At 39.8% G+C, this 18,041-nt stretch overlaps 1 protein-coding gene across 1 annotated transcript; it reads left to right on the top strand.

The window, feature by feature from the left end:
- The first annotated feature begins 8,944 nt into the window (after positions 1-8,944).
- On the top strand, positions 8,945-16,345 carry LOC132177006 (uncharacterized). Its single transcript, XM_088515749.1, has 5 exons — positions 8,945-9,029; positions 9,108-9,149; positions 12,653-12,691; positions 12,821-12,880; positions 15,863-16,345. The coding sequence occupies exons 3-5, from the start codon at positions 12,665-12,667 to the stop codon at positions 16,289-16,291; spliced, it is 516 nt and encodes a 171-aa protein (XP_088371875.1). The 5' UTR covers positions 8,945-9,029; positions 9,108-9,149; positions 12,653-12,664; the 3' UTR covers positions 16,292-16,345.
- The last annotated feature ends 1,696 nt before the right edge of the window (positions 16,346-18,041 follow it).

Here is an 18,041-nt window from a genome sequence, read left to right as displayed (position 1 = left end):
TATTGGTTGCGCCCCTTTGCGCTTTTTATAACATCATTACTTATCAAAAAAAAAGAAAGTCTTCCAAAGAACCTTCCAAATCCTCAAAACACCTATTATTTCTCTCTCTCCAAAGGCACAAAAAGAAACAAGTAGGCACCATTTTCCAAACCGCAGCACTCCCCCTCCTTCCCGAAGACCACCAACAGGCGAGCAAATCAGAAGCCCGTCTCGGCATCACCCAAGACAACCCAAACCGCCCAAAAAAAGCGCACCACAAAGCATAGGCTACCTCGCAATGAAGAAGAAGGTGGTCCACCGTCTCCTCATCCCTCTTGCACATCCAACACCTGTTCGTCACAATCGCATGCAGCTTCCTTAGGTTGTCTAGGATCAGAATTTTGCCCAAAGCTACCGACCACACAAAGAAACTTGCCATCGGCGGAGCATGTGTACGCCACACACTCTTCCAAGGGAAATGTCTCCTTTCAGAACTAGCCAAGGAAGCATAAAGGAGTTTGACCTTGAACTGGCCTATTTTGGAGGAGATCCATCACAACCTATCTTCACACCCTCGTCCCACTCGAGCAAAATGCAGCAACTGGAAAAAAGAGGCAAATACATCCACCTCCCAATCATGAGCCCCTCTAGAAAAACTAACATTCCACTGGTTATAGTGACGTAGCAGAAGACTAAGGTAACTAATCAAAGAGCAGCGTCTTTGATTCTGCAAGGAGAAGCGTCTTCGTCTTCTACCCAAAAAGATAAAAACAAGCCCACAGGCTAAAAGAAGGATAAAATTCCGCAGAGTATTTGAGAGAGAATTCTCTGATTTTATAATAATTCCATTGATTGAGTTTTACATAATAGGCAAGCCTATTTATAGAAGAGAAATACTTGTAGAGAAAGTAAACCTACTTCGAGTAGAGAAAGTAAATCTAATCCTAGTAGAGAAAGTAAATCTAATCATAGTTGGAAAGTAAACATAATCCTATAGTAATAGTAAACCTAATCCTAATAAGGAAAGGAAATAAAGTCCTAATAAAATAAAATAAAATCCTAATATAAAATTGATAATCAGCGGGAATCGTGGCAATCTTTCCTTTTGTACTTCCATTGTTTGAGAATAGCTAAAATTCTGATCAAGCGGCGCTGCTCCAATATTATTTTTGATATTTTCTTTATTTTCGTTTTTACCGAAAATAAAGGTAAATATCGTCCTACATCAGACACCCCCCTTGAAAAAAACTCGTCCTCGAGTTTTCTTTGGGACATGGCACATGTGGCTCCTCTGAAGAAAAGTACTTGGAGAAATCTACATAGATAGAATCAAGACACGATTTTTCCTTTTCGTCTACTTCCACAAAAATTCCTCCAACGATTTCTTCATGGGCATCATCTTCAACTTCATCGTTTTCTTTAAAAGAATCTTCAATTTTTGTGATGATCGTGATGAGTTGCACCTGTGGTGGAGGTTGCATCTGTGATGGAGGAGGTTGCACTTGTGGTGGAAGAGGTTGCATCTGTGGTGGAGGTTGCACTTGTGGTGGAGGAGGTTGCATCTGTGGTGGAGGAGGTTGCACTTGTGGTGGAGGAGATTGCAACTGTGGTGGAGGAAGTCGCACTTGTGGTGGAGGAGGCGGTAGCTGTTCCTCCATTGACGTAGTCGTTGGAATCAATGATGATGGCTGCATATATGTTTTATCTGATGGCAACTCCACTTCTTCAACTAACTTAACATCTTCCACAACTTCTTCACCATAATTAAAATTTTCTTCATAGGCGAAGGGCCTATTTGGAGAGTTATGAAGATGATTACGGGCATGACGAAAGTGGCTTACGTCATCCTCACGGAATCGGTCAACATACGGATACCAAACGGGTTCCCTTCGGATCCCATAGTCATCTGGTGGTAGGAACCGGGCATTGAGTAACCGCTTCATCTTGGGCCAAGATGTCACGGGTCTTTTTCCTTACCTGGATCGAGAGAGCTTCAACCATTCCCACCAAGCGGATGCTCCACCTTTGAGCTTATAAGCCAACAACTTCACCTTCTTTTCTTCCGGAATACACTTGTACTCAAATAATCTTTCTACCTCCATTATCCAGTCAAGGTAATCTTCAATGTGAAGATAACCACTGAATGAAGGGAGATCGTTATTCATCCGGTACTCCCAAGTGTCTCTGTGATTCCAATGGGCACGCATCTGCCTGAGTTCAAACGACTCCCACAATTGGTGCACCTCCTGTTGCATCATCTGCACTGTCTGCCTGAGCTCTTGGAATTCGGTTCTCCATGGAGCCTCTGATCGCTTAATGTATCGCTGGTAGTCGGATCTCGAAACAACATCCCTCTCACGAACGGCGTCGTTATAGAAGTTGTTGTTGTAGTATAAGTTGGCCATCGAATCCGGATAATGCCGGCTCGGATACCCCATGAATTTGGCTCTTGAAAGAGTCTCTCCCCTACAAGCGGCGTTGTTGGAGAAGTTTGTCACCGTTGCGCTGATTGGCCATGATCAGGATAAAGCCTACTCTGATACCAACTGACGTAGCAGAAGACTAAGGTAACTAATCAAAGAGCAGCGTCTTTGATTCTGCAAAGAGAAGCGTCTTCGTCTTCTACCCAAAAAGATAAAAACAAGCCCGCAGGCTAAAAGAAGGATAAAACTCCGCAGAGTATTTGAGAGAGAATTCTCTGATTTTATAATAATTCCATTGATTGAGTTTTACATAATAGGCAAGCCTATTTATAGAAGAAAAATACTTGTAGAGAAAGTAAACCTACTTCTAGTAGAGAAAGTAAATCTAATCCAGTAGAAAAGTAAACATAATCCTATAGTAATAGTAAACTTAATCCTAATAAGGAAAGGAAATAAAGTCCTAATAAAAAAAAATAAAATCCTAATATAAAATTAACAATCAGCGGGAATCGTGGCAATCTTTCCTTTTGTACTTCCATTGTTTGAGAATAGCTAAAATTCTGATCAAGCGGCGCTGCTCCAATATTATTTTTGATATTTTCTTTATTTTCGTTTTTACCGAAAATAAAGGTAAATATCGTCCTACATCATATAGCCACCCCTCACCTCCAAAAGAGCTGCAACTGAAGCATCCTTCGCACATGCAATACTGAAAAGACCAGGGAAAGCTATCTTAAGAGTTGTATCTCCACACCACACATCATGCCAGAATCGAACTCTAGTCCCTTCCCCCACCTCAAAACGCATGAAGCCTTGGAAAGTATCCCATTCCTTCCTAATATTCTTCCATAACCCTACCCCAAAAGTACCTCCACACTCCAAAGAGCACCCCCCTCCCCATAAGCTTCCAAACTTTGCATCCACCACAACCCTCCACCAAGCATCTCTTTCCGAACCGTAATGCCACAACCATTTTCCTAGCAGTGAGCGATTGAAGACCACTAGGTTTCTAATCCCCAACCCACTTTCCTTAATTGGAGTGCACACCTTTGACCACTTCACCAGATGGTATTTGAACTCTTCGCCTAGCCCACCCCATAAGAAATTACTCTATAGCTTCTCTATGCGCTTGGCAACGCTAACCGGAATAGGGAAGAGAGACAGATAATAAGTAGGCAAGCTATCAAGAGTACTCTTGATAAGCGTGACCCTGTCACCCTTCGACAAGTACAACCTTTTCCAACTGGCCAACTGACGTTCTATCTTTTTGATCACTTCATCCCAAATATGCTTAGCCTTATAAGGAGCCCCCAACGGCATATCAAGGTATTTGACAGGCAGAGATGCAACCCTTCACCCTAGAATGCCTGCTAACATGCCCACTTGCTCCTCATTCCCCACTAGAATTAACACCGACTTAGCCAAGTTGATCTTAAGATCGAAAGCAGCTTCAAATAATAGAAATAGACTTAGCAAATAACAGACTTGGGAGGGCATAGCGTTGCAAAAAAGTAAGGTATCATCAGCAAACAGAAGGTGAGAAACCACAGTGTTACCAACCTTGAAACCATCTAGCAACCTCCCATTAACTGCCGCCGAAATCATCCTGCTCAAGGCTTCCATCACAAAAACAAATAACAGAGGAGACAGGGGGTCCCCTTGTCTCAAACCCCTAGAACTGCTAAAAAAACCATTAGGAGATCCATTGACTAGGATTGAGAATCGCACCGAAGAAATGCAATGTTTAATCCAAGAGCACCAAATCCCCCCAAAACCACATCTCCCCAACATATACAACAAGAAATCCCAATTCACATGGTCATAAGCTTTTTCTAAATCCATTTTGCAAATAACCCCTGGCTCTCCCGATCTCAACCGATTATCGAGGCATTCATTGGAAATCAAAATAGGATCTAGAATTTGCCTACCCTTAATAAAAGCACTTTGCGACTGAGAAATAATCTTATCCAAAACAACCTTCTATCTATTTGCTAATACCTTGGCTATGATTTTATAGATACCTTCCACAAGACTAATCGGCTGGAAGTCTTTAAGATTGATAGCATCGGGAACCTTCGGAATAAGAGAAATAAAAGACGCATTGAGGCTCTTTTCAAACAGACCTCTTGCATGAAAGTCTCTAAACACCTTCATAATATCCCCCTTCACAACCTCCCAACAATTTTGGAAAAAAGCCATAGAGAGCCCGTTAGGGCCCGGCTCCTTAAAGCCACTCATCTTGAATACTACCTTCCTAACCTCTTCCTCTTCAAAGTCTCTTTCCAACCAACTAGCCTCCTCCTCCGAAATGGAGTCAAAAGAAATACCATCAACCAGAGGCCTCCAACGGCATTGCTCCGTAGAGAGTTTTTTATAGAACTCGACTATGTGCTCATTAATCTCGGTCGGGTTTGAAGAGGGATTATCACCAATCATAAGAGTATCAATAGCGTTGTGTCTTCTATTGGAGTTGGCTATGGAGTGAAAGAATTTAGTACACTTATCACCTTCCTTCAACCACATCACCCTGGATTTCTGCCTCCAACTCACCTCCTCCATAAGCAAACAATTCTCTAACTCACGAACCACCTCCACCTTCCTCCTTACCTCCTCCTTTACCAGGGCACTATTTTCTTTATTCGCATCTAGCACCTAGAGCTCCTCAAGAAGCAACCTCTTATTCCTCTCAATGTTGCCAAACACCTCCTCGTTCCAAGTCTTCAAATTCATCTTCAGGGCCTTAAGCTTACAGGCGAGAACAAGACTCGGCCTTACCGTGGAACACATATGAGTCCCACCATTGTTTCACTTGGGCCACAAACTCTTCCGCTTTCAGCCACATATTTTCGAATCTAAACAGCCTTTTCCACTTAGGCACTTCCCCTATCTCAAGGATGATTGGGAAATGATCGGAACAAAGGCGAGTAAGCCCCTTCTGCCTAACCCTTGGAAAACAAGCCTCCCAAGCTGGGGATACAAGAAACCGATCAATCCTTGACCACACCGGGGGATCGTTAGATAACAACCAAGTAGACGAGCCCCCAACCAGGGGAAGATCCATCAGCCCTTGTTCAAGGATAAAATCAGAAAACTCCATCATAGTTGCATCTAGGTGAGCTCCCCCTGATCTTTCGGTAGGGAAATGAGTGACATTAAAATCACCCCCAATACACCACGGCACGTCCCACCAACTCATAATACCAGCCAACTCTTCCCAAAGGAGTCTTCTATCCCTATATAAATTCGAGCCATACACCCCAGCAAAAGCCCAAACAAAAAGATCCTCCATATTCCTGAAAGACACCGCCAAGGTGTGAGCCCCCACACAAACATTGACCTTCTCCACCACCTTATTGTCCCACATAATTAGAATACCACCCGATGCCCCACTAGAATCCAGGCAGCACCAATCCACATGACTCCGCCCCCATAGGCTATGGACAATTTTGCGAGACATACCTCTAAGCTTGGTTTCTTGAAGACAAACAATGTCTACCTTCCAGTCTCTAAGCATATTACACACCCTCAAACGCTTGTCCCTCTTGTTCAACCCTTTCACATTCCAAGATAAAATGTTTAACTTCATAGTGTTGCTACCTGCCCCCTCCCCTTCCTGCTGCCACAGCTTGAACCCATACTTCTAGCATCATAATTCACCGAGCATTCCAGGTTCCTAACCTCCCTCTTGCCCTTCGTTCCGCTGCTTGTAGTAGCCATCGCATTATTCCTTCGTTCCTCTTCTAAGAAGGTCAAAAGAGCTAACAGCTGCAGCTTGTGGCCCGTATAAGAAATCCCCACAATCGGATAGATCTCATTGGCGCATTGGATCACCCAATCTGAATAACCCGAAACACCCCTGCAACATGAGCATGTGTGTTCCAAGGAGAAGACACATCGACATCACAACCCCCAACCCCTTCTTCCTCCCTACCCAAACAACCTCTGTCCTCATCCCCAAGTGTCTGAACTTCAACTCCTAGCTCAACCACCCTGCCGTCCTCTCCAGCAAGCTGGCCCTCATCACAGGGCTCAACCACTTCTGCACTCCCGAGTGGACAACCAACCCAGAACCCTACGTCCCGAGAAGAAACCCGCCCCTTACTAACCTGCACGTCCTTCTGTATCTCAACGCCATGAAACCCGGTCTCTAAAAATCTATCCTCTTCCACTGGATTTGACCTCTCCACCATTGACAGCTGCAACCCTGCCTCCCCATTGACCAGAGACACGCACGTTGGCGAGGTCAGGGGATCACCGTCCAATATTTACGCACCAACACCACTAGAGACCTTCCCAAACACGAACAACTCTTGATTGGCTGTGGGCTAAACCAGCGATGGCTTCTCCGACAGAATCTGGGTCGTACCTTCCTTTCCCCTGTCCAACATCTTGTTCGCCGATGAACTCAGGGGATCTTCGGCCACACCTAATGAAGCCTTACCGCCGATCTGACCACAAGGTAAGTTCACAGTATTTTCTGAAGTGGCGGCGAGGACATCCTTGACTACCGACGACCGCCTCCTTGAGCGTGGAACAACTGCCGAAGATGACGCTCCTGGGTCTCTGGTCCAACTCTCTATCCTTTCCCACGGCAGGTTTGAGTATTTTAGACTACTCCTCCCAATTGGTCCAGTCTGTCTTCTACATTCCTGGCCCAGGCCCAAGCCCACAGAAGATTTTAGCTTATAGACCAACTTCTTTTTAGCCTTAAAGCCTTTCGCGGCTAGTGGGCCTTTCCCTACGACCTGGTCTGTTTTTGATAGCTTCTTTCCTTAACAAGACCAGAACCACCCTCCATCTTCTGAAGCCCATTCTTCTCCACCCTTTTAATTTCCACGTCCACTCTCTGAGGACCCACGTCCCCCCCTTATCTTTCGACCCATGCCTAACAGAATTGGGATCCGAGCCCCTCTCTACCTGTTGACGCCCAAATATCTCCACCCTCTTAATTGCCAAATTCAATCTCTGCAAACCCACATCTATTCCTTTTTTCAGCCACCTTAACGTCTCTTTGCAGTTGTGGAGCTTGAGAATTGCACCGGAGAGGTTCTGTGCCTGACACTCCTCACGTCCCGTCAGCGCTTGTACCGAACTGCTACTCCTTGTGGGTGTCCTCACCAGCGTTTGAAAATCACTTGCTGGAGCCCTTGCCTCTAGTGCTTTTTCCTCCATAATTTTCTTCCCCTCCGGCCGACGGTACCCATCGCCATCCTGACCACAAGAAGACTTCGCAGGATTCTAGAACTGTAACCTTGGCATCAAGCCTTGTGTCGCTGTGGCTAGTATATTCTGCTCTGAGCCTGTAGAGGATTCCTTTAGCCAACTGGATACTCGTGCCACGGGCTTAGTGAAATTTCCAAATAACTCCTCCACCGGGTTTACAAACTATGCCAAGCATAGCTCCTCTTGACCTTTCTCTCCTGAAACTTCTTTTCTTCTTGGGAACTTTGGAGGGACGAGCTGGAAAGGCGTACTTCCGAGATGAAGCGATTCCATCCTTACCCATAGCGCCCTTCTGGAATAAGGACCGAGCCACTCCTCCGTCTCCCATCAAATTCCTCAATCGTCAGGAAACACCCGTGTCTATTGGAATGCCGCTGCACAATAATCCTTGGATAACCCGCTCTGGATTGATCCCAAAAGACCTCTGAGGTTTTCACTGTCACTAGTTCCTCCACCATACGAGCTAGCCACTCTAACTCATCCTTCTGAAAGAAAATGGATCTTTGTTTCCCTTTGCTCCTCTCAAAAAGCCTCACCCCATAAGCCCCTGCCCTCACCACCATTTCAAACTCTCTCGCCTCTACTGACCAACTTCTTCCCATACTTCCCTAACCTACTAACCAATCAAGACTAACACCAAACTGTACCCACGCGCCTACACTTAGGCGGAGGTTGATGAGAGAGATGAGAGAGAAGACATGCAACTCCATTTGGAATTACGATTAATTAACAATAAAAACCTGAAAAGTTTCTTCGAATAGTTGATTTATACCTCTAAACTTATGGGTTTACATTATTTACATTATTTTGCAGTCTTATTTCCTTAATTTATACATAAATGTTAATGCAGGTATAGCTGTATCATTGTCATAAGGAAACATGATTCAAGATTGTTATTAAACTGTTATCTGAAATTTTAATGAAAATCTTTGAAACTTACGTATAAAAGAAAGTGGTACCATACTATGAAAGCTAGATGCATTTTCTGGAACAACCCTGAGAACAAACTACTAAAAATCTTACTAATGAAAGGTAAGAAATGCCTAGATAATTTAGCAACTATTTCTATGATAAAAGTACTTGCATACAGACCATATACTAAAAATCTTCGTGAATTGCAACTCTTTGTCCCCTTTTAGCTTGACAACGTACAGTACCTCCATCTTGTTGAGCAATGAAATTGTGGAGAATACTCACGAACTGAGGTATTGTAACGACATTGATTTATCAAGTTGTTACTGTAATGACGACATGCACCTTAATTACACATTAAATTAACGTTAAAATGATTACATGCCTTACAGAAAGATGTAGGGAGACGAGCTCCAACTATTGAATATAGAAGAACTACATAAATTAGAGCAACTTCTCCAAGTAGGCGTGATCCGCGTTTCAAATGAAAAGGTTTGTTGTTTCTGTTTGCTAGCATTATAATGGAGAACTGAAATTTCTGTTGACATGAGAAGCTTTTACATGTTTCAGGATGAAAGCTTTCGAGAAAAGATCAGTGCCATTGAGCTGAAGGTCATGTTTCAAACTGCAAATCTTTTACAACATTTCGTGCAATTATTATAATTTTGAAAAAATATAGAATATTAATGTAAAACACCTTCATGCTCAACACCCCAAAGTTAATCAATTTATTTAATTAACTTAGGGCAATGGCTCAATTCAAATTAATTGGTAATTAGCGGATGTTATTACCTTAAACACTAACTTATTAGAGTATATCATATAGCGGAAAACGAAATAAAAATGATCTAATTTAACACTAAATATCTTTTGACAATTCATCATCTATCCTTGAATATAAACACATAGCTTACAATTAAAATGTAACTATGAACAATTAATAACTTCTAACTATACTAAGAAAATGTAACCTAATAAGTCCTTTACTTAGCATCTCCAACTAGGGGTGAAAAGGTAGGTACAGTTAGTGGTTATTGGCTAAAAATGCTAACTGTAACCGCTTAAGTGGTTAGTAAAATCCACTAACCTAATGAGTCATTCACTTAGCATCTCCAGCCTAGCAAAATACTCCATTCTAAAATCTGGTAAACCTATTAATATGCAAAACACCGACGTGGTTCACAGTGAAAAGTAACTGTGTAAGTCCACACTTAGTAAGTAAATTATCACGGAGTTAGCTATGTAATCAGCCTTAAGTAGCAATTTCTAATTTTCATCAATCATGTCATGGGTTTTAGAAATGGCTTGTGTTGTATCTATTAAAGTTGTTAAATAGGTATAATTTCGGTAACTAATTTCTTATACATGCAAGGAGAAACATGCATAATAAATAGATTATAGTATTGATCACAGCTTTCCTCTGTATGGCCTATTCGAGCCCTTAACCCATTTTCAATAGGGTTAACGCTATTTTAAGGGACATGTAGCACAATACTGATGCTCTGTATATTGCTGTATACCATCATTGCAAATTACACTATAATATAGACACAAAGACACTAAAAGTCATAATCTTTGCACATAAAATTTTAATCATGCGGTTGAAACCCTAATATGTCACTACAACCGTAATTAAGCATTTTTAGGCATGGTCGAACGTTCTTTTCTAGAGGGTCGAATGCCCGTTCTCCTAGGACAGCAACTATAAACCTAGGAACCTAAATCCCCAGTTTCATGCAACCACTTAGCTTTTACCTAATTACAGAAGTTCTAGAACACAGACACCATTAATTCACATATTAACCGAATCCATCCTCATATATCGTTTAAAACATTCAAAGGTGGTAACTTTTATTTATTACACCTAACCCATTGTTAAAAAATCATGGAATGAGTGGTTAAAAACACTATATTATAGTCATTTAACTATTTTTCATTCTGGAATATAAAGTTATCATTTTAATCCTCATGCTCTCAGGTAAGATTCATTTATATAAAGAACAATTTAACAAATCATGTTTTTTTATAAATAAACAACTAAGCATCCTTAAGGAAGATTTAAATAGTAAAACATGTATGAAAATCAAGAGGTCAGATTACCGTATGTAAAATAACTCTTGAAAAACCAAAATACACAACTTCTTCAAGTCACTTTAGTATACATCTTCGGTGTAGGGGATGGAATATTGGTGGCTTCAGAGCAGTGTATGATGTAGGAAATTCAGTTAATGCTAACCTGCTGGAAAGTGTTTCAAAAGTGTTGGAATATTTTATATTTTCTAAATTAGGTTTATTAATATTTTCCTTAATAAGTTATTTCTCTTTATATTATAATATTTTTATTCTTTGTAATTATATTTCCTTGTAAGGTTTATTCTCTTCCTTAATTAATTTAGGTCTACTTTAGAGTTTCTTGGTCACTACTCATTGTCTCTCTATAAATAGAGAGTTATGTAATATTGTTTGATACATTGAATATACAGATGTAGCCCATACATCTCTCTCTGCTTCCGCTCTATTTTATTTTTCTTTCATATTTTAGTATTTTATATATATTTCAACAAAAAGGTCGGTAGATAATGGTTTTGGCCTCCGGCAAGATTGGAAGAGCTGGTTAGAATACAAAGCAAGCTGGATTTGGTAGAAAGAACTGAAATTGAGAAACCTATATATATGAGTAATTTCTAAGGAATTTATTTGAGTATTGAAACATGGGATGTTCTTAGAACGAAGCATGTTGAAGTTAAATGGTGAAAATTGGTATGGTTTTCTCTAACTATTCTAAGACATTCTTGTGGCTTGCAATCAAAAACAGCTTGACTACTTGGGAGAGATTGCAAAATTGGCTGGGGTCATTGAAGAGACACGTTATGCTCTTTCTGCAGAGGGTGTATAGAAGGAATGGATCATCTCTTTTTTTAGAGTAGTTTCGATAAGAGAATCTGGAATAGGTATTAAGAAGATGTGTGATAGATAATCTCTCAAAGGCAAAAGCTTAAGAGTAATCTTGTGTAAATTAACTTTTGGGGCTGTAGTTGATCACATTTGCGCAAATTAATGAAATAAGGCATGGTAATGTGGTGAAACTAGAGAAGCGGATTCTCAATTGAATTTATTGGGAAATCAGGACTCGAGTAATGGGTGCTGGGAAATTCAAGAAATTAACAATAAATAAGCATCTGTGTTGTAGATGGGGGGTTTCAAGATTGAATCCTTTGTAACTAAAGCTGTTTATCAGATTGTTTGAGGAAGTCTGTAAATGTCTATGTAGTTTGCTGTAGGAGGTGGTTTCAGAGTGTAGGAAATCGTTTGAGTAAATGGTAGTTGGTAGGTGTCTGAGCTGCTGTGATGTCAAGCAGTTGGTTATTGTAAGTAGGAATTTCCGAATTTGTTTGGTAGAGGTGTAGAGTTTGGTTGAGCTGCTGGTTATTATTGTTAGAAATAATGCAGAAGAAAATAACAATTCCTGCTTGGTTTTGTTTTTATACAGATAACATGATAAATCTTCAAACACAAGAAAATAACCTTCTTCTACAAATTGCTCCACACTTAACAATTACGCAGCCAAGTTCCAGTTAAGTCTGGAGTGTGTGTTGTAGACTGATTGTTTGATTAGTAAAATAATGCTCATTCATACAATTTTTTTTTTTTTTTTTTTTTAATTTTATAAAATCAAATCAAATCATGAAGACAATTCTGGGATACAAAGAAATTTTTCTTCCTTTTGCCAAGGTCTTTGTATGCGCAGTGGCTTGCTCAAGCTCTGGGAAAGGACTGTCACAAAGCTAACGTTTATCTGATTTTGGAAAAAGAGGAATTTGAGGTTATTTTCTAAAAGAAGCCGAAATATTTCGAGCTTGCAAGTTATACTCAGTGTGTTCCCTATATGGCTCTCGCCCATTCCCTATATGGCTTTCGCCCTTGATCACTCACTAATAGAAACAATTTCATGTTATGGGGTATTTCTAGAAAATGTTTTACTCTTTGGGTTTCTATGTTGTTGGTTTTGTTCTCTTGTGATGTGTTGTAGGTGCCTGAGGTTGGCCCTACCTTTTGTTTTTATGAGGTTGTTGCTGGGTTGTAAGTTGTGTTTGTTGCTGTCCCTTTAAATGCAGGGAGTCCAACTGATGGAGGATAACCAGAGACTAAAACAGGTATCAGGTCATGAATTTCTTTCTTTTTCTTTGTTTCCCTACTTTCTCAACTGTTGAAAATGTCTCTTTTCAGCAGATGCAGAATTTGTTTTAACATTATAACAAAGGTAATATAACCAATATTTGCAGCTCAGCTGTTCCCCCGGATCCCCAAGACCAACACATCGACAGCACGTCTCTCAAGTTGGGGTAAGTTTGCAACATTCAAACCCTAATTTTTTTTGTCTGGTATTCTGGTTATAATATGTAGTTAGTGTATTAATCATTCAACCCTAATTATAAATTTTAATATTACTAAGCATATAGTTTTACTTTCGATGCAACAACTTGACCAAATATATGGATATCTGTCCTTGCATTTAACTAAATGGGTGATTAGAAGCTAAGCAAGTCTTGCATGTTTCCTTTTTGCAATTGTTTTCTGGTTTAGAGGAAGAAAGAAGAAGCATTAAAAAAAAGGAAAAAAAAAAAAGGGGGAGAAAACGGGAAAATGAAAAGGAAGGTTTTAGTGAGTGAGTGTTGTAAATCATTATTTTCTCAATTGTCTTGTATGAATGGTGCCTTGACTACATGTGTGCATGATTTTGTCATGGGAAATAAATGATGTTGATGGATTGTATGTGCATATATCTGTTGATTGATTGATGTGTCTTATGACTCATAATTTGGTTGAGATTCCATCTTGTTAGTTCTTGTGTTGGCTTAATTCAGTTCCAAAATGCAGATGCTACTGTTCACGGCTCAAACACTGATATAGAATGCTCAGAATCCAATCTCCACCGTTCATAATGTAGATTCATGTGTTATGAACGTCCCTGCAAAATTTCAGCTCAATCGGACCACAAACGCCCATCGATCGGAGTTGTTGATGAAGACTGGACAGTCCGGGTCCGGACCTCCAGAAGCCGGGTCCGGACCCCATTTCCAGAAACTTGATTTTTCAAGCAGGGTCCGGACCTCAATTCCCCGGGTCCGGACCCCAGTTCCAGAAAGTGATGCTTGAAGGAGATGTCCGGACCTCCAGAAGTTGGGTCCGGACATCAGTTCCAGAGAACACGTTTTTGTTGAGATGTCTGGACACACGAATTGGAGGTCCGGACATCACTAGGTTACGAATAAGTAATCCTAGCCATGTCCGGACCTCAGATCTACCATGTCCGGACACGGCAGTCTTATGTTGTGTATTTTTCTATTTAAGCTACGGGAGTTTGCCATTGTAACTTACGTATTTTATTTAGAAAAATTAGAGTGCTTTGAGAGAGAGAATTTGTTCTAGATTATTGTTGAAGAGAAAATACGTGAAGCCAATCGGAGTTCCGGTGAAAGGAAATCTTTTAGAAGAATCGTGCCAGATGTTCTGGAAAGGGCTACTGAGGTAGAAGTCAAGTGGGTCACTTGTCGTGTACAAGGGAGAGTCAAAGGTTTTGTTATTCTTCTTGTATTCCTTATTCTTTTATATAGTGAATTGATTTCCTGGGTTTGGCTGCCCCGGAGAGGTTTTACATTTAGAGAGTTCTCTAAAAGGTTTCCTCTTCGTAACCAAAATCTTTGTGTGTGATTGTTCATATTTTGGTGAATGTTTGTTTTGATATTTATCTGTTTACTGCTAAGTTAGATCTGCTTTCTGGTTATTTTCTGTAAAACTCATAGACGTTTGAGTTGGTGATAATTGGAGTCGGTTTAGAATTTTCAATTGGTATCAAAGCGGGTTCACTCTGTGAAGGATTTATTTCCTGAGTGTGATCCGAGACTCCATATCAAATGTCTCATACTGTTGCTCCTAATTCTCTTCCCGTCTTTGACGGAACAAATTATACGCTTTGGAAAATTCGTATGAGAGCATATTTTAAATCCATTAATGTTTGGCATATTGTCGAATCTGGATGGACACGTCCAGAAAAAGCAATAGCTGAATGGACAACAGAGGAAAAGAATAATGCTACTGCGAATGACAAAGCTATAAATGCTATTTACATCTCTGTTTCAAATGAGGAATTTTCTAGAATTTCTAGATGTGAAATAGCTAAGGAAGCCTGGGAAACTTTAGAAATCACACATGAAGGAACTAAGGTTGTTAGAACTTCAAAAATTCAAATGTTGGTTTCTCAGTTTGAGGAGATTAGAATGCAGGAAGATGAAACTTTTGATGAATTCTATTCAAAGCTTAGTGTCATTAGAAATTCTACCATTAATTTGGGAAAGAAAATGGATGATGCTAAAGTGGTGAAAAAAATCTTAAGATCTTTGCCTGAGAGGTTTATTCCCCAAATTGCTGCTATACAACAGAGCAAGGACTTAGATACTATGAGAGTAGAAGAACTTGTAGGTTCCCTTCAGACCTTTGAGCTAATTCTTCCTAAACACAAGAACACCAAAAATATTGCTCTTAAGGCAAAAAATGTTAAGGTTGACTCTTGTGGTTCATCTGATGAGGATTCTGGAAATGAGGAAGAAATTGCTATGTTTGCTAAGAAGTTTAGGAAATTCTTTAGAGCCAAGAAAGGAAATCTTAGAAATAGCAATTCACAATTTTCTGAAAAATCTAGAAATGAGAATGTTGAGAAAGGAAAGTCACCTAAAGGTATCAAGTGTCACGAATGTGGAGGACATGGACACATTCGTGTTGACTGTGCTAACTTGAGAAAGTCAAATGGCAAGGCATTTAATGTGACTCAAAGTGATGAGTCAGACAAGGACGATGCTGAACAAGGAGTTAATTACTTAGCATTTGGAGTTAGTTATGAGAGTGAGCATGAGAATAGTGAGTGTAATTCTCAAGACAAACAAGGTGTGTCCGATAATGATTCGGAAGAAGAAGATGATTTGCAAAATGCTTATAATAATCTCTTTGTGGAATACACTAAACTGAAAAAGCTGAATAAGCAGCAATTGAAGAAACTCAATGAGGTTAATCTTGAAAATGATCAACTTTCTGTCACCTTAACTGATTCTCTTGCTACTCATAATACTTTGATGTCTGAAAATCAAATGCTAATTGCCAAAGTGAAATCCTTAGAGAATGAACTGAATGAATCAAAGAATCATTTAACAAAATTCTCTAGTGAAAAGCTAAATCAAATGCTACATAATCAGAAACATTCGTTTGATAGAACTGGATTGGGTTTTGATAAATCTGCTATTTTATCTACTAATGTTGCTTCTTCTTCAAAGATGATTTTTGTGAAACCAGTGAACAAAGAAGATAGCTTGGCTGAAAAGAAGGTAATTTCTCCTCAAATTTCCAAAGATGGAAAAGGTAAGGGAACTCTAACTGATTCCTATATGTCTAGTTCTAAGTCGAGAAGTATGCACATGTTAAGGAACCAACCTTTTCAAAGGTTTATTCCTACGTGTCATAACTGTGGTAAGATTGGACATATTCGTCCTAAGTGTTTTCAGCTTAACAGTCATGAGCCTAAAAGAGAATATTTCCATTCTAGAAATAGTTATGAGAAATTATTCAACATGATGAGAGACGTAGTAACACGGTTAGATGTCTTGGATAAGAGTCACACAGTTGTCCCTGATGTGAAGAAAGTTTGGGTCAAGAAGATTAATACCATTCACCCATTGAGGGGGAGTGGTAATGGACTCACCTAGATTAGGTGGGCACATAGACCATGCCTAGAAATTGAGCATATTGATATTTGTCTATAGCTGTTCTAGGGCATTTTTTTTTTTCTTAATTTTTGTTTTCTTTGTTTTTATTTTCTTTGATTATTTTTTATTCTTTTAGATTGTTTTAATTGTTAGATACTCAGTTTCTCATGTTTTGTGCTCAAATGAATATTTTACATATGAGTGGGGTCAATATTTCTGCAATTTACATCTATTGCTCCATATGTTTCTGATATACCTTGTTTTTCTGAAGACTGTTAAAGGAGTAAGAGTCAGTTTTTCTTATGTTCGAAATTGTGCACTTTTTGCCCCCATTAGGTTTAGATTTTTGTTATATGTTTGGAAATTTGGAGAAAACATTTTGTTTGGAAGATAGGCAGTGTAGAATCTTGCCACTTGACCAACTCGTTAGTTGAACCTAGCTCCAAAAAATTCCACCATTTTCCAAAAAAAAAAAAAAAAAAAGGGCATAAAATAAGCTCGGATGATTTCATTTTGCTTCTGTCTGTCCCTAAAGAAAGAATCAGTGATCAAATCATTGCGGAAATAGATGATTACTAAAGGACATGGTAAACGAAAATGATCAGTCTCAGGGGAAGTGTATCGGATGAGGGAATCTAGGTCCTAACATTATAAGGTTTTACTGTGGTTTGAATCAGACTGCTGGTCTTCCTTTACAAAATGTCTGCCTAGATTTACCTTTCATTGATGAAATCTTAGTTAATGGGAGTACTCACACACTACACCATCACATGAGATTTCTGATTATTGCCTACTTGACTGCATTCACAGACCAAGGTTGTGTCATGCATATGGTACATTTACGGTGTAAGTGTAGCTTGTTGATCACTCCGAATTGTTCAGATATTCATACGAGCATGCATGATCTATTGCTTATCTATACAAGTTTTCTTTGGTGTTTTTTTTTTTTTTTTTTTTTTTTTTTTTCAAAAAAAAAAAGAAAAAAGAAAAAAAGGAAAGCTTTTGGATATTCATTGTGCAATACATGAGTCATTGATGTGTTATCATGTGTGTTCATTTAACTTTTAAAGGGGGAGAAACATGCTTTGCCTTTCCAGTTTCCTGTTGTTAATTGAGTCATACATTGAGGGGGAGTTTTGTTGATGTTTCTTTATAATCACGCATCATTTTTTTCATGAGTTTTATTTATGTCTTCTTGTTCCACATATGCCTTGATGTATTTTGTGAAGTGTTTCAGGAAACATGAAGACCTTTTGTCATTCTGTGACAAAAAGGGGGAGTAAATATGGGGAGATGATGGGATTGGCTCGACATTTTGGTTTTGTCACTGAATTGCCAAAGGGGGAGTTTGTTAGTTCTTGTGTTGGCTTAATTCAGTTCCAAAATGCAGATGCTACTGTTCACGGCTCAAACACTGATATAGAATGCTCAGAATCCAATCTCCACCGTTCATAATGTAGATTCATGTGTTATGAATGTCCCTGCAAAATTTCAGCTCAATCGGACCACAAACGCCCATCGATCGGAGTTGTTGATGAAGACTGGACAGTCCGGGTCCGGACCTCCAGAAGCCGGGTCCGGACCCCATTTCCAGAAACTTGATTTTTCAAGCAGGGTCCGGACCTCAATTCCCTGGGTCCGGACCCCAGTTCCAGAAAGTGATGCTTGAAGGAGATGTCCGGACCTCCAGAAGTTGGGTCCGGACATCAGTTCCAGAGAACACGTTTTTGTTGAGATGTCCGGACACACG

The sequence above is a fragment of the Corylus avellana genome, chromosome 4 (assembly GCF_965113065.1).
Source record: "Corylus avellana chromosome 4, dhCorAvel1.hap1.2, whole genome shotgun sequence".
NCBI classification, from domain to species: Eukaryota; Viridiplantae; Streptophyta; class Magnoliopsida; order Fagales; family Betulaceae; genus Corylus; species Corylus avellana.
Note: the sequence above shows the minus strand (reverse complement) of the source record. Positions and strands in the feature narration are given on the sequence as shown.

What these genes read in the sequence shown, in the direction of transcription:
- LOC132177006 (XM_088515749.1), top strand. Translation starts at nt 12,665, where the DNA reads ATGGAGGATAACCAGAGACTAAAACAG. An exon ending in ATAACCAGAGACTAAAACAG is followed by an intron (nt 12,692 to 12,820) that starts GTATCAGGTCAT and finishes CAATATTTGCAG; the next exon opens with CTCAGCTGTTCCCCCGGATC. An exon ending in AGCACGTCTCTCAAGTTGGG is followed by an intron (nt 12,881 to 15,862) that starts GTAAGTTTGCAA and finishes TCTTCTTCAAAG; the next exon opens with ATGATTTTTGTGAAACCAGT.